Source organism: Aedes albopictus, chromosome 1 (assembly GCF_035046485.1).
Source record: "Aedes albopictus strain Foshan chromosome 1, AalbF5, whole genome shotgun sequence".
Lineage (NCBI taxonomy): Eukaryota > Metazoa > Arthropoda > Insecta > Diptera > Culicidae > Aedes > Aedes albopictus.
The window spans coordinates 18,814,505-18,829,780 of NC_085136.1; the positions used below are offsets into that span (position 1 = coordinate 18,814,505).

Consider the following 15,276-nt stretch of genomic DNA (forward strand, 5'->3'; position numbering starts at 1 on the left):
GTTTATAACACTCTCAGCTAAACCAAACCAAATGTTGAATAATAAGCCGAAGTGATGCTATTTACATTGTAAATAAGCCAAAATGCAACATTTGGCACGTATGTGAACAAGGATTACAAAAGCTTAACAAACGTCAGCAATTTTTGTTTGTTCGATTTGCTCTTACTAGCTTTGATATAAGCTGAAGAAGAACTTTTTTCTACACGTTAAAAAACTTATGTTCCACAGTTTCCGATTGTGGTTTATATAAGTCGAACAAATGTTTCTGATTTTCAATACTTCAGCAATTGTGGATACGTTTAATAATGGTTTAACAGAAAGCTACATAAACGGATTTATGATTAACTTGTTCGATTATCACTCTTCGATTGAACAACAGATTAAAGTGATGATAATAGAGCAGTTCTTCAGTATTAAATATGTATTGATGTTTGTTGTACACCAATGCTCAAAACATTTGCTAATTTTCGTAGCAATTTGAAAGTTGCAGTCATCTTCACAACTTTTTTTGGTAAATGTTTCCAACCTTCCATAAATCTAAATATTTATCTTTCACAGCTTTGTGAAGATGTTTCGCTCTCAGCGACTGACTTCCCAGTTCCAGGATGGCGTAGACGGCAAGGCATGCGACGGGTGATTGGGAGATCACGAGTTCAAATCCCAAGTTGAGCAAACTTTTAGAAGAGCTGGTGTGTTACAAATGTGTTTGGATGGGACAGAAAAACATGATTGGACTATAATTGCACCTCGCACTTTTTATTTGTTTTCAGTAGATTATCATAGCTGAATACAAGTTTAATATCAGGCTGATATAAAACAGGTTACTTCCGACTGTAAAGCCTGTATCGCGCTTGGAGAGAAGAATGCTGAATAACTTCTCCACTTTTGTTTGAACAACTCCTGATTACAAGCTGTGATGAAATAATGTTAAACTGTAATTCAATCAAATGTGGAATAAAAATGTCATTGCAATGTTGATTAAATAAGTGATTGTTCCTTGGGAAAGAAACTGTTGATATACCAACATGGCTTGTCGGATGTGAACATTATTGTCAAAACAAACTTCAAGCGGAATATATAGCTACTACACAAATACTTTACAGCTATCCATCTCTGTGCTGTGAAATTATTTGGGTTGCTTTTATTGCACTCTAATCCAACTCCGGAAGATGTGTAAATCGAATAAGAGTCCCAGCCAACAAAACAGCTGCTTTTATACAGTACGTTTTGTAATGTTGACAAATACACAAAACAGCAGCGCTTCGTGTGTGTGTTTAAAGAACACTCTTTCAGCTAGAAGCTGAGACGAAGAACCTGTTGGGGCAACTTCACAGCTTGTTCAATGTAAACATTATTGCGTTTGACGTTTCACAAGCTTTTGCAGCAAGACGAAGTTGGGTAAGGTTTCTTGTGGCACAATTATGAAGCCTTGTTTGGAGTAAAACATAACGGGCTATTTTATATGCTATTTATATATAGCAGTGTGGCAGCGAGGGAATCGTCGGCACCAGTGGATACGGAGATCGCGAGTTTGATTCCAAGTAGCGGCAAGTACTTTAAAGGGTGAGTCGATAATTATTGTGCCATTTTCAAACTAACGTAACTTTTTTCCTACTTCACCAAAATCAATCAAATTTTGTACAGTTTCTCCTTAGAGTCTATCCACTTATCCGCGAGCGGTAATGGCGGCGGCGGGCACAATTAACCGATTCGAATTTTGACGTTTCTTGGGGATCGCAAACGGTTGGCGCCACCAAAACGGTGGGTGAAGGGGTGAGGAGGAGAACGAAACTGTTTTGACTTTCCCCCATGAAACGTCAAAATCCGAACCGGTTGGATATGCCCGCCGCCGCCATTACCGCTCGCGGATAAGTGGATTGTTTACATAAAATGAATTGAGCAGTTATCAGTGAGATTCCGCTCGATATAGGATAAATTTAGTTCACAGTTCTAAAAAAGATGTTGTACAATCACATGCCAAAATCTAAAATCATGGTATAGCGCCTTGGAACAATTGATGATTATACATTATCGGATCATCTTAATGTTCGTCAATAGGTTTCAGGAACGGTTGTCAGTGAAACATAAGCTTGGAGCTGGGTGAAAACCAGGCAGGATGCGCATAAACAAACCAGAGAGCTTTAATTATTTGTTGAAAGTTGAGCCTGAACATGCCCACATGGAGGGCGTTAATTGAAAATGTCGTGAATTTCACTAAAACGCATCCTAAATTCGAACCTATACCAAAAAGTTGAAATACATACATATACAAAACTACAGTAAAAATTTGGTTTCATTTCGTTAACTGTAGACAATTTGCGAATCACTTGAAGGTAGGGTGGCACAATAATTAATGACTCACCCTTTAATTATTCGATTTTAAAAGCGATAATTTCAGTTCCACATGTATTGCGTCACGGTATCCATATAACCTAATTATATTTAACTGATTGATTTGGGGATGCTGTATAACTATTATTTAACAATTGTAAAAAGGCTGAAAAAGCGCCTTCTCAAGATGTTATTCAGTCAGTCGTTACATAGGAGCCGAGAAAAGAACTATGACTTGGTGGCATAGAAGCTGCTTGCACAGCATATAGGGGAACTTACGTATTCTCGACATAAGTCTTGGTTTGTATTTGATTGTACTTAGATTGAACTAACATAAAATGGAAAAATATTACAAATTGGCTTAATAGTCATTCAACAGATGATGTTTTTCTGCGAAACTGGCCTTAGATGAGTGGAATCTGGTACCCTGATGGTACATGTGGATTAGGTTCGCCAGATTCATTGGTATATAGGGCTTGCATAGAAGCTTCCGTTCATAGGGTGGGGCGGGGCAAGATGGGTCGCGGGGCAAGATGGGTCAGTGCCATTTTCGAGCGCATTACTCATGTTTTAATTATGTTAATAATTTTGTTAGATGACCAGCATGAATATACAAAAGTTTGGGGCATTGATTGAAAAATTGTTCCCCCTCATTGGAAATAAAAAATAAAATGGCTTTTAGCCATTTTTCTTAAGCGATACATTCCATATAATCTCCATATAAACGGCCGCGGGGCAAGATGGGTCACCTTCAATTTTGAACGTATTTTTGGAGCATTCAAAAGTTATTTATTTTTTATTACAAGACTATCCCATAAATGACTTTAATCAAGCGGAATGAACGCTCAAAATTTTAACATAAAATTATGATAATTTATTTGTGAAAACATCGGTTTTCAAGTCGTCTTAATACCACTGAAATCGTAAAGTTTTTTATACTCCAAATAAATTTATAAAATGTTTACTAATAGCTCTTGTCTACTCAGTATGGATATGGAGCATATATGAATGCGGAACAAATCTTATATTTTGACGTTTTTCGTTGAGAAAATGTGAATTACCTAAAAGGTGACCCATCTTGCCCCGCACTTTTTTCTCGGCGCAAAATCGATCACTTTTTAAAATTGCTTGTTTAACATCATATTTTGTATTTAATGAACTTTTTATCGACTTTTAGCATACTTAACTAGTGTATTAAAGAGTAGCGGACAAATACAAACCAATACGATTTGTATTTACAAAGTTATGGTGATCCATCCTTAGGTGACCCATCTTGCCCCGCCCCACCCTATGTACAACACAGTAACTCAGCTTCAAGCCGTGTTGAGGAAGCGTTGTTGACGTTTACATTCACAACAAATGTTAGTTGGGTAGAACACCCAGAAATCGCAAAGACTCCAGTTTTCGCCCTCTTACTGGATCTTCCTTATTGGAAATATATTAAAACTTTACTTTCACAGATTACTGTATTATATACTGCAATATAACTGAAAAATAGCTTAAAAGAGGCCTGTTACGAGCGACCAAGTCCGTTTAGCAACTAAATGGTGTTTATTTGTGCTTTTAGCTGAAATTCAAACAGTTCGTTACATTACAATATCATCTCCAAAACACAACGCTACTCACAATCTTGGTTTTCGCTCTACCGTGAATTCCATCAACCTCTCAGTTTTCCGTAGATTACTAAGTATACCTGTTAGAACATATCATCATAAATCGCAAGACTCAAGGCACCGTGAAACATACAATTAGTTCAATCTTACCGAGTCGTATATCGAATTGGGAAAAACTTTATCGAGCCTCGTATACGCAGATGCAGTTAAGTTGCAATAACTATCGATGCTGTGTTCAATCGCCTATCGTTTCCTACTTAAATATAAATACGCATAATATTCGAGGCATTTTATAAATTCATTATTTTTACCTACGTAAACTTGATCAATCTAACAAATAATAGGTTTATGTGAATTACTAGCAATGAACTTTAAGATTTTAGTTAATCGATTTCACCTTATTACAAATCCAATAATCATGACTCGACAATCCTTCAATTTGACAGACGTTTTGTTTATTCTTTCCTACCTGCGGCTACCACGTTACTCACTGTCAGTGCTCGCAATCCCCATGGTACATTGGCGCGGCTCCGACCGAGGGGCTTTCACTAACGCGTCGTAACAATCCTCCCCTCGTGAAGCCTGGTGATGATCTGCAGCTCCCAAGGACTCTTCATCAGCTTCACCTATTGATCCGACGTCCAGCAACGCAAGCCTCACTACCGGCCTTTTGTAGACTCCTGACGACGTGCGTACTAGTGCCTGACGCACTCGTCCGTCTCGTCCCGGGAATACCTTCTCCACTCTCGCTCTTACATACTGGTTACGCACTGCACCACCCACTATCAACACCAAATCCCCTTCTTTAATCTCTCGCACCTCGTCAAACCACTTGCCACGGCGTCTGATAACAGGCAAATATTCTTTGATCCATCTCCTCCACATTGTATCAGTTATGTGTTGAGCAAGGGTCCAACTACTCCGTAGATTAGTCCGGTAGTCTACCGGTGCCGAAGGAGGCTGTTTGGTGCCCGAAGAGCTACCGAGCAAAAAGTGGTTGGGGGTTAGTGACTCTTCATCAGCATTCTCAAGCGGCACATATGTTAGAGGCCTTGAGTTAATCATAGACTCAGCATCCATGAGAATGGTTGCTAGAGTCTCGTCATCAGGTTTCCTGGGTGCATCTATGATCGCTCCGATTGCCTCTTTGACGGAGCGCACTAAACGCTCCCATGCCCCGCCCATGTGAGGAGCATTAGGAGGATTAAAGGTCCAACGGGTGTTGGCGTTTGTGAACGTCACAGCCAGATTCTCGTTTCTTGCTTGTATTTCTTGCTTCAACTGCTTGTTGGCTCCTACGAAACAGGTGCCGTTGTCACTGATGAATTCAGTTGGTGCTCCGCGGCGGGCGATAAAGCGTCTGACCGCCATCACACATGACTCGCTTGACAAGCTATGGACCACTTCGAGATGTATTGCTCGCACTGTTAAACAAGTAAACAGAGCCACCCAACGTTTCGAGTGTGAGCGTCCTGCTTTTACAAGCACTGGTCCGAAATAGTCTACTCCCACATACGTAAATGGCCTTATAAACGGAGTTAATCGTTGCTTCGGTAGTGGCGCCATAGGTGGAGGATTAGGAACTGATTTTGCCAGTTTACAGACGAAACAATTCTTGACTACCCTTTTTACAAGTGCTCGAAGTTTTGGTATTTCATAACGCTGGCGCATTTCGTTGACGATTGTCTCTGAGTGGGCGTGGTGGTACAGGCGGTGAAACCAGTCTGCAAGGAGGGAGGATATTAAGTGGGTATCTGGTAATATTACAGGATACTTAGCTTCGTTAGGCGCATACCACGCAGCGCCGATTCGCCCACGCATACGTAGAACTCCATCCTCATCCAAATACGGCCATAGTTTGTGAATGGAACTTGTTTTAGGCAGGGAGTTGTGTCGTGCCTCGGCACTACCCTGCGTTTCCTGCAATCGTTGACGTTCTTCCGGGTAAACTTCATTCTGCGCCAGCTTCCATAGTGCTATCTCCGCCTGTTGAAGCTAACTTTGTGACAGCATGCCAAGAGCTAATGCTTCACCCTTATGCTGGCACTTGAGGTTATTAACGAAACGGAGTACATACGCTTGTGTTCGTTGAAGTCTTTCCCATTTACTGAAGCGAGCTACGTCGATTACTGGCTGGGTTGCCCGCCAGTGAATGTGCTGTGCATTGTTTAATTCTGTAGCGGTCGTGAAACGGCGAGTCTTGGGCCAGGTATCTTCGGAACCCTGTAGGAAAGCAGGCCCTCGAAACCATTGGTTTTCCATGTCGAAGCTCGGACCGTTGCCCCATTTTGTGGCGAGGTCTGCTGGGTTTTGTCCAGAGGGTACGTATCTCCACTCGTTCATCCGGGTTGACGATAATATTTCACCGATTCTGACTGCAACGAATTGGTGATATCTTCTGTGATCAGAGTTGATCCAAGCGAGGACCGTTCTCGAATCTGTCCAAAAGAATTTGCGATCGACTTGATAGCTATGAGAATTGATCACCGATTCAGCTAGACGAGTACCCAGCACTGCTGCGTTGAGTTCTAGTCGGGGTACGGAGAGAACCTTGATTGGCGCCACCTTGCCTTTTGCAGAGATCAACGTCACTTCCATCCCCTTAGGGCCAAATACAGCAAAATATGCCACGCAAGCATACGCTACAGTGCTAGCGTCGACAAACACGTGGAGTTGCACCGCTCCATTCACTGTATGCTGGAAATAATTACGTGGAACACGCAGTCCTTTTAGCGGTTGGAAACCTCTGATCCAAAGCTGCCAGTTGTGATACAATGGGCCGTCTATCAGAGTGTCCCAGCCGATGCCCGCCGCCCATGCGTCCTGGATTAGAATCCTTCCATGAATGAGGAAGAACGTTACGAGTCCGAGAGGGTCGAACAGGCTCATTACAACCTTGAGCATCTCCCGCTTCGTTGGTACGTATCTCGGTTCAAATATCTTCGAAATATCCTGTTTCGGAGATATAGCGTATGAAAAAACGTCGGCATTGGGGGTCCATTTCATGCCCAAAACCGATTCCACCTTTTCCGCTCGAGTTATGTTAAGTTCCTTTCCATTTTCATCACATTCTTCGTGAATTGCTGCTAATACTTGCTCTGAATTCGAAAGGAAGTTTCGAATTTCAAATCCACCCATAGAATGGATGTATTTGACTTTCTGAACTGTTTCGATTGCTTCTTCGACAGTTGCGAAGCTGTCTAAATAATCGTCCACATAGTGGAACTTCACGATTGCAGTTGCGGCCCTTGGGAACTGCTGCATGTATTCCTGCGCGTTTAAGTTTTTTACAAACTGGGCCGAACTCGGGGAACAGGTTGACCCAAACGTGGCAACGTCGATTACGTAAATTTGGGGGGTTTCACTACGGTCTTCTCTCCACAGAAACCGCTGAGCCTGACGATCTTTAGCGCGAATCAGCATCCGGAGAAACATCTCCTTAATGTCCCCACTAACTGCCACCTTATGCTCCCTAAAGTGGCTCAGGACGGCAACGAGCGGTACGAGCAAGTCGGGCCCCTTTAGAAGCGCCGAGTTAAAGGAAATCCCGTTGACCTGTGCTGCAGCGTCCCACACAAGTCTTATTTTGTTGGGCTTCCTAGGGTTGAAGACGATGCTTAACGGAAGATACCAGACACTTTTGTCATCCGTGGCAGCCAGTTCCTTAATCGACGCTCGATGGCAGTACCCCTTGGCAATATAGTCGTCCAGCTGCTGTTGTACACGCAACCGGAGATCTGGTTCCTTGTTCAACTTCTTCTCCAACGCTTCTAGTCTCTTCACAGCCATAGGGTAACTATTTGGGAACTGCACGTCGTCCGCTTTCCACAGCAGACCAGTCTCGAACCTGTTTCCGACCCGACGTGTGGTTTCACTTAACAGACGTCGCGCTCTTTTGTCTGCTTCTGATTCCATTATTGGGAAAGATAGACCGGCTCCAACTTGGTCCAGCGTGAAGTAATCGTTAAGTTGCTGGTTCAATTCGTGGTCTGGGTCTTGAAACGCCGATGTATGGAAGTTCACTGTAACCGATGACAATAGCGAGCTTCCACCACCACCGTAGATGGTCCAACCCAATCTGCATTTCGCTGCTGTGGGTTCGTTATGTCTACCTTCTCGAATTTTAAGTGGGATCCCAAGCCTGAGATTATCCACTCCGATAAGAAGCTTCGGCTCCACCATGTCGTAGTCTTCGATTGGTAGGCCACGGAGATGTGGAAACTTTTCCCTCAGTATCCTGTACGGCAACGATTGTTTCGGGAGCAATAGTTTATCAACTGTCCGGGCGTCCACCAGTGAGTATGTCGATGATTTGTCTCTGCCGGAGATCTGAACTTGTACGCATTGAGAGTTCTTTTCTTTGCGGGTAACATTTCCCGTCCACTGCAACGTGAGTGGCTCCACAGGACCATTAAGTCCGAGAGCATCAGCTACTGAACGATCTAGAAGGGTGGACGAGGACCCTTCATCGATGAACGCAAAGGTGGACATCTGAACACCATCTTTGAAGAGAACGACCGGCAGTATACGGAAGAACGGAAGTGATTGTGGACAACCGGTGCGCACCGATGAATGACTCGTTGACAAATGCATCGGTTCACGGGAAACTGGTGGATGTAAGAGAGGGTGGTGTTTCTCTTGGCAACCGTCGACGTTGCACCCCTGGAATGTTTTACAAGGCCACTTTTGATGAAAATTTAGGCATGTTCGACAAAGGTTGTTTTGTCGCACGAATTTCGTACGATCCTCGAATCCAATTTTTTTGAATTCGTCGCAACCCCACAGACGATGGCCAGAGTCACCGCACATAGAACAGGCCTTAGGTTTCTTCTTGTACTCCGTGTTTCCTGAAGGAGACGCCTTTTGTTTGTCGTGGGAATACGAATATGCTACAGGTTTTTCCCTGCTTCTCGATTTTCCTGGTTGGGTCGTCGTCGCGGCAATTGGTACTTCGAAGGACACTTCGCTAGCAGCTTGAACCAACTGCTCCATAAAATTGCCAAATGTAGCAAGAGTTGGCGAAGAATTGAGAATTTTATACCGAGCCCAATCAAGCTTAAGTTGTGCTGGTAGCTTGCCTACCAGTTCCTGGAGTAGTGTTGGGTTATTCAGATGATTGTCTTGCTTTGCCGCTTGAAGGTGAACCACCAGATTCTGAACAGCCAGTCCAAAATCGATCACTGTTTCCAGGCGGTCTGGTTTTGGTGCCGGAAGTCGTTGAATCCGATCCAGCATAGACCGAATAATCAGTTCTGGTCGGCCGAATCGCATTTCCAGGGTTTTGATGACGTGGGGAACTCCTTCGGGCATCAGCAACCTACTACGTACAGTTTCTAATGCAATGCCTCTTAAGCACTTTTGTAGCCGGACCTGGTTTTCCACATTGGAAAATCCGCACGCTGCCGTGGTCTCCTCGAAAATTCGAATAAACATGGGCCAGTCCTCCGGGTTACCGTTGAACACTGGAAGATCCTTGCCGGTCACTTGACGTGCTGCGATCTGCATGTACGCGGGGGGCAGTGAAGGGTGGGCTACTTGTTGCGTGGAATGAAGGTCATGTAGCGACAGGTTTTGGAGCTGAGAAGCAATCTGGCCGTGCTGGTGGAGTTCTACCGAAGGAGGTTGACGACTAATGTGAGGAGTGTTTATGCCGATTACTGATGCTCGGGGCGAAGCCAGCGGTAGCGAGGCCTGTCGCGTAGTTGGTATCATAGTCCCCTGATTTTGGAGATCGTTCTGATCCTGGCGATCCGTTAGCCACTTTTCTACTTTACTGCCTTCTGTGCTAGCCGAGAATCCGGAAATGGACGATCCTCGATCACTCATCTGTGCATGCTGCCTAATTAGTTCCTGGCGTTTCTCAAGAGATGCTTGCTTCATTCTCAGCCTTTCTTCTTGCAGCGCCTTCTGCTTAGCCAGCTTTTCTTCTCGCAGCTTGGATTCCTCTTCTTGACGACGACGTAGTTCTTCAATTTGCCGCTTCTTTTCTTCAAACTCAAGTCGCTCTAGTTCCTCCTTTTGCTGCAATTCCTCTTCCTTTAAACGTTCCTGCTCCTCTAATAACTTCAATTGCTCTTCAATCACGGATCGATGGGATGTAGCACTCCCGGCTTTCGACCGAACAACTATGTCCACGGTCTTTTTGTATCGCGACGATGTTTTACTACCAGCAACCTTTTTCGATCGGGTTTCCATTGTATGAGTGTGTTGCGCGCCACCTTTCTCGCCGGCACCGTTTGATCCGGACGGGTGGCCTTTCACCTTGCATTCGCTGCATATCCAGTGGTGAATCTCTACACTCGCATCAACTCCTACACATCCAAAGTGGTGCCAATGGCCACAGGCATCACAAGCGACCATTGCATCTGCGGTATCGGGTCGATTACACGAACGGCAACTAGGCGTGGAGGTTTCGTTTTTGTCCATCTTGACGCTCAAGATTCTAAAAGATTTTGTTACGAGCGACCAAGTCCGTTTAGCAACTAAATGGTGTTTATTTGTGCTTTTAGCTGAAATTCAAACAGTTCGTTACATTACAATATCATCTCCAAAACACAACGCTACTCACAATCTTGGTTTTCGCTCTACCGTGAATTCCATCAACCTCTCAGTTTTCCGTAGATTACTAAGTATACCTGTTAGAACATATCATCATAAATCGCAAGACTCAAGGCACCGTGAAACATACAATTAGTTCAATCTTACCGAGTCGTATATCGAATTGGGAAAAACTTTATCGAGCCTCGTATACGCAGATGCAGTTAAGTTGCAATAACTATCGATGCTGTGTTCAATCGCCTATCGTTTCCTACTTAAATATAAATACGCATAATATTCGAGGCATTTTATAAATTCATTATTTTTACCTACGTAAACTTGATCAATCTAACAAATAATAGGTTTATGGGAATTACTAGCAATGAACTTTAAGATTTTAGTTAATCGATTTCACCTTATTATTGTCGGGCCGCCACCAAACCGGACTTCGCACAATCAAGTCGCGACGCGACCCAACTCGCGACGTTTTTTAATCATGTCAAAAGTAGTGCGCATCCTTCCCGTTGTTGTCAGCAACACAGCGCACTAGATGCGAAACAGTTGCGACACTTGTAGACTAAGAAAATGGCAATTTTTGATTGAATGTCGGTCTTGATTCCAACCGGATAGACAATACAAATCCAATAATCATGACTCGACAATCCTTCAATTTGACAGACGTTTTGTTTATTCTTTCCTACCTGCGGCTACCACGTTACTCACTGTCAGTGCTCGCAATCCCCATGGTACATTGGCGCGGCTCCGACCGAGGGGCTTTCACTAACGCGTCGTAACAAGGTCCATGCTCAACTGAGCTAAAATTGTGTGTGAAATTATTAGAGGTGCCAAAAATCAAATCGGGGAAAATGTATAAAATACTACAATTTCTACTCTTCACGTACATAATGTCAAATACTAACTAAATTGAATGATACAAAGCCACATACCGTCTACCCCCGTTGGTTTGAACGACACCTCATGCAAACCAACGGGGTTCATTTTTTAGTTTGAACTTCTAGCAACCCTGTAGGCGACGGTAAAACACACTGCTGGTAACGTTATTTGATGTTTTGTTTTGATTCTGCGTTCCGTTTCACCCCGTTCCATTAGCAGAATGACTTTTGAACTATTTTTAATTTGAACCATGTGCAGATTAGCGGGGGTCAAATTAAAAAGTGTTCAGATTAGATGCGATCAAACCAACGGGGGTAGACGGTAGTTCGTGTTCGTACTTTTGTGGTTTATATCATTGAATTCACAAAATACGGAAGGCGAAAACTGGTAATCAATCGCAGCAACCGACCCAATAATCGCCCTGGGCAAACTTTCATATACTGTTATTGTTTTTCACGCGACACCAGATTTCGACCCGCCTGTGCCAATTTCCTGAAAAAGGTTGTTTTTTCAACGAAAATGGTGAGTATACTCAAAATTTAATCATACTGTATGAACATTCATCTACGCTTAAAACCAGGAATCCGAACCAGGTAAGTAATACGTCGTACTCTGCGGATGAAATCGCCGCTGCTGTTCGAAAAGTTCGTAGTAAAGAGATGGGCTTGAATAAAGCAGCTAAGCATTACGGCGTTCCGAGGTCAACTATCCGGTCCCGTCTGAAAATGAAAAATCATGCAGTCGGTATTAACCGAACAGGAAGAGAATGAGCAGGATTCATGGGTCTTTGACAGTCAGCGCAGAGAAATACCGGTCACCAAAGATATGCTGAGGGAGGGTGTCAAGAGTCAAGCACTTCCTTGATGAAAATCCACGAGACACCCCATTCATCAACAACTATCTAGGTATGAGTTATTAAAAAAATATATATGAATTACCGCTGGAGCGGACCTGGTGTGATAGTTAGAACACTTGACTATCACGCCGAGGACCTGGGATCGAATCCCACTCCCGACAAACTCGCGAAATATGAGTTCTTTCTTCGGAAGGGAAGTAAAGCGTGGGTCCCGAAATGAACTAGCCTAGGGCTAAAAGGGCCCATATAGCCGAAGCGGTAAACGCACGGATATTCAGCATGACCATGCTGAGGGTGACGGGTTCGATTCCCGGTCGGTCCAGGATCTTTCCGTAAAGGAAATTTCCTTGACTTCCTTGGGCATAGAGTATCTTCGTGCCTGCCACACGATATACGCATGCAAAATGGTCATTGACAGAGGAAGCTCTCAGTTAATAACTGTGAAAGTGCTCATAGAACACTAAGATGAGAAGCAGGCATTGTCCCAATGAGGACGTTACGCCAAGAAGAGAGAGAGAGAGAGAGGGCTAAAAATCTCGTTCATACAGATAAAATAAAAAAAAAATATATATGAACTACCGTCGATGAACAAAAAGTGTTTTCAGGCAAGAAATGGCTAAGACTGTTCCTACAACGTCGACAAAAAAAAATCATTACAAACGCCAGTGCGAAGGTTTCACCCGACGACATCAAACCTTGGTTCCGACAAATTGAAACATATTTGAAAGACAAAAACCTCTTGCATATTCTGGATGATCCTCACAGGATTTTGAATGGAGATGAAACCTCCTTTAATCTTAACCTTAAAACCAAAATGGTTTTGGCATTGCATGGTAGCCGGAATGTGTATGATGTTGAAAGGAACAGCAGCAAGCTTAATGTCACTGTCATGTTTACTTTCCATGCGTCAGGGGAAACCATGCCACCCGCATTCAAACCGTTTGAAAACGGTTGGCTGAAAGCAGTAGAAAGATTTCGTAAGGACGATCGGCTACGAAAGGTAACGCTGAAGGACTTCGCAGGTGTTCTTCAGGATGTTGAGTACAACTATTTAGTTTAGTGTAGGCTGAATAGGAATGAAGCAAGTGCTAATTCCAAAATGATTGTTAATGATGATGATAGCTACGGTAGTAGTAGTACCTTAACTGATAAAGAACTATTCAGAATGTTGATCAACAATATGAGTCAAGAACCTTTTGAACATAAACAATCAGCTATTGTTAACATCACATATAAATACTCCTAATGCAATAAACATGAGCATTCGTATTCAGAACAACAATCCGAGTGTTAGTTCATTTCACAGGACTGTCTCCGACACTCGCTTACTACGAGAAGCATCACTAGCGGATTAAGGGCGTCGGGTTTATATCTATGGGATTGCAATACCAAATGCCATAGATTATACTAAATGTATGGATAAGTCTGCCGAGCAGGAGGTCTTTGAAGTGTTGTCAGATGAGGTATCCGATGTTCCCCAAACCGACTTACAGAAAGCTTAACGAGCACTGAAACAGTGCGCTTCAGTGATAGGATCAACGCGGGCTAAAGCATACAAGAGAGATTTCATTGTTCTCGACAATCCTGAAGAAGAAGCTCTGTTTGACATCTTTCGAATCCTAGAAGAAGCAGCACCTAAAATTCGTTGGAATGTTGAAATAACGAAGACTGAAGACTGAAGTGAATTTGAACACAAATGCGGCGGCCTTTGATGTACCAGTTGAACGGGAGATTGAAGTCAACACGAGTGCGACTCTGCAGCGTGAGAACAAGCGACAATACCGATCTAAAAGGTATCACATTTTAACATGATGATGAGTTTGTTCGTGAGTTCTCAGAAAAAGAGGAAGAAAAGCGACGTGTGGCTGAAGAAAAGGAACATAGAAAAAGCTTCGTGAAGAACGGAAGATGAGCTGAAAAAGAAACAACAAAAAGAGAAGAAAGCTTGAAAAAGAAACCACGGCGTGTCACGGAGCCGACTAGTATAATCTAGTAATCCTACATTATAGAGATCTGCGGAGGCGGCCATTGTAAGCCAATCGTGCAGAGAGAACTGTCAAAGTGTGAGCCAAATGAACAGGCTGATCGTTCGTAAGAAGGCGTCGATTGAACGGTATTGCAATCCGAGCTAAATAAATTAAAATTATTTATTTTTAATATCGAGAAATTGACGGCATATGTAAGTTTAGTAAAAAGATAGAATTTAATTAATTCTGCTTTCAAAAGTATGACGAAACTTTTGTTGCTGCACTTCTCGAAAAAACTTTCATTGCTGCTTCTTGCTTCAGTTCTGCCGATATGTTTAGCTTAACACTTTACAATAAATTTCAGATTTCATCGATTGCTCCGCTATTTTTTCTCAAAATTTTGAAAAAAAATCTATTATAATAGGGTCCTAAAATGAAAAATATTTCCCCGGTTTTGCTGCATAACACGAAAGAGCATGCTTTTCTGATCTCAATGGTAATTTTTCCGAACTTAAACAATAACAGAATAGTTAATAAACTTGAAAATAAAATAATGATGAGCAGGTCTTGTTTGACATTCGAGGTCAACCTTGACGTAACAAAAGTGAAACGGCGGGTTGCAAAAGACACCACATTGGCTCACTTTTGACAATAAATGTTCCTGTTTGACATACACGGTAAACAAAATTTACCCAAAATTTAGTGCTAAACAAGGAGTGTTGCAAAAATTATTAAAATTTTTGAAAATATATTTTATGGGCTTTACCTAATAGGAATACTTAAAAAATGAGTAAACATGTCGTTTTAATCAATGCCAGATCGAATTATGCAGAAATTGAGATAGGCCTTTAGGAGCCTATTAGAAAATGTAAACAAAACAACTTGAACCACTACGAAGTCACGCACAAAGTTTGAACATCTAGCTTTGCAGCAAGTGTTGGCAGCTGATGTAAACAAAATGAACAGCGTTGCCGAATCGACATATGTAACTTCCGCTTATCTCTATGTAGAGGATTTCTAGTATAATCTAAACCAAACTGACATACCAAAATGGATGATTTCGAAGCTACTACAGTCA

At 42.7% G+C, this 15,276-nt stretch overlaps 2 protein-coding genes across 3 annotated transcripts in view; both read right to left on the reverse strand.

The window, feature by feature from the left end:
- LOC109408938 (uncharacterized) overlaps nt 1-15,276 on the reverse strand; it is a 463,030-nt gene that overhangs the window by 158,745 nt on the left and 289,009 nt on the right. The window lies entirely within an intron of this gene.
- Nucleotides 5,928-15,262, reverse strand: LOC134284819 (uncharacterized). 2 transcript variants are annotated; one of them, XM_062844127.1, is made up of 2 exons: nt 10,811-15,262; nt 5,928-10,752 (listed from the first exon to the last, which is right to left on the reverse strand). In XM_062844127.1, exon 2 carries the CDS (start codon nt 10,368-10,370, stop codon nt 5,940-5,942), a length of 4,431 nt encoding a protein of 1,476 aa, XP_062700111.1. In that variant the 5' UTR covers nt 10,371-10,752; nt 10,811-15,262; the 3' UTR covers nt 5,928-5,939. The 2 variants fall into 2 exon arrangements, with proteins under 2 accessions (XP_062700111.1, XP_062700112.1); XM_062844128.1 differs by having other exon boundaries at nt 5,928-10,579; nt 10,650-15,262.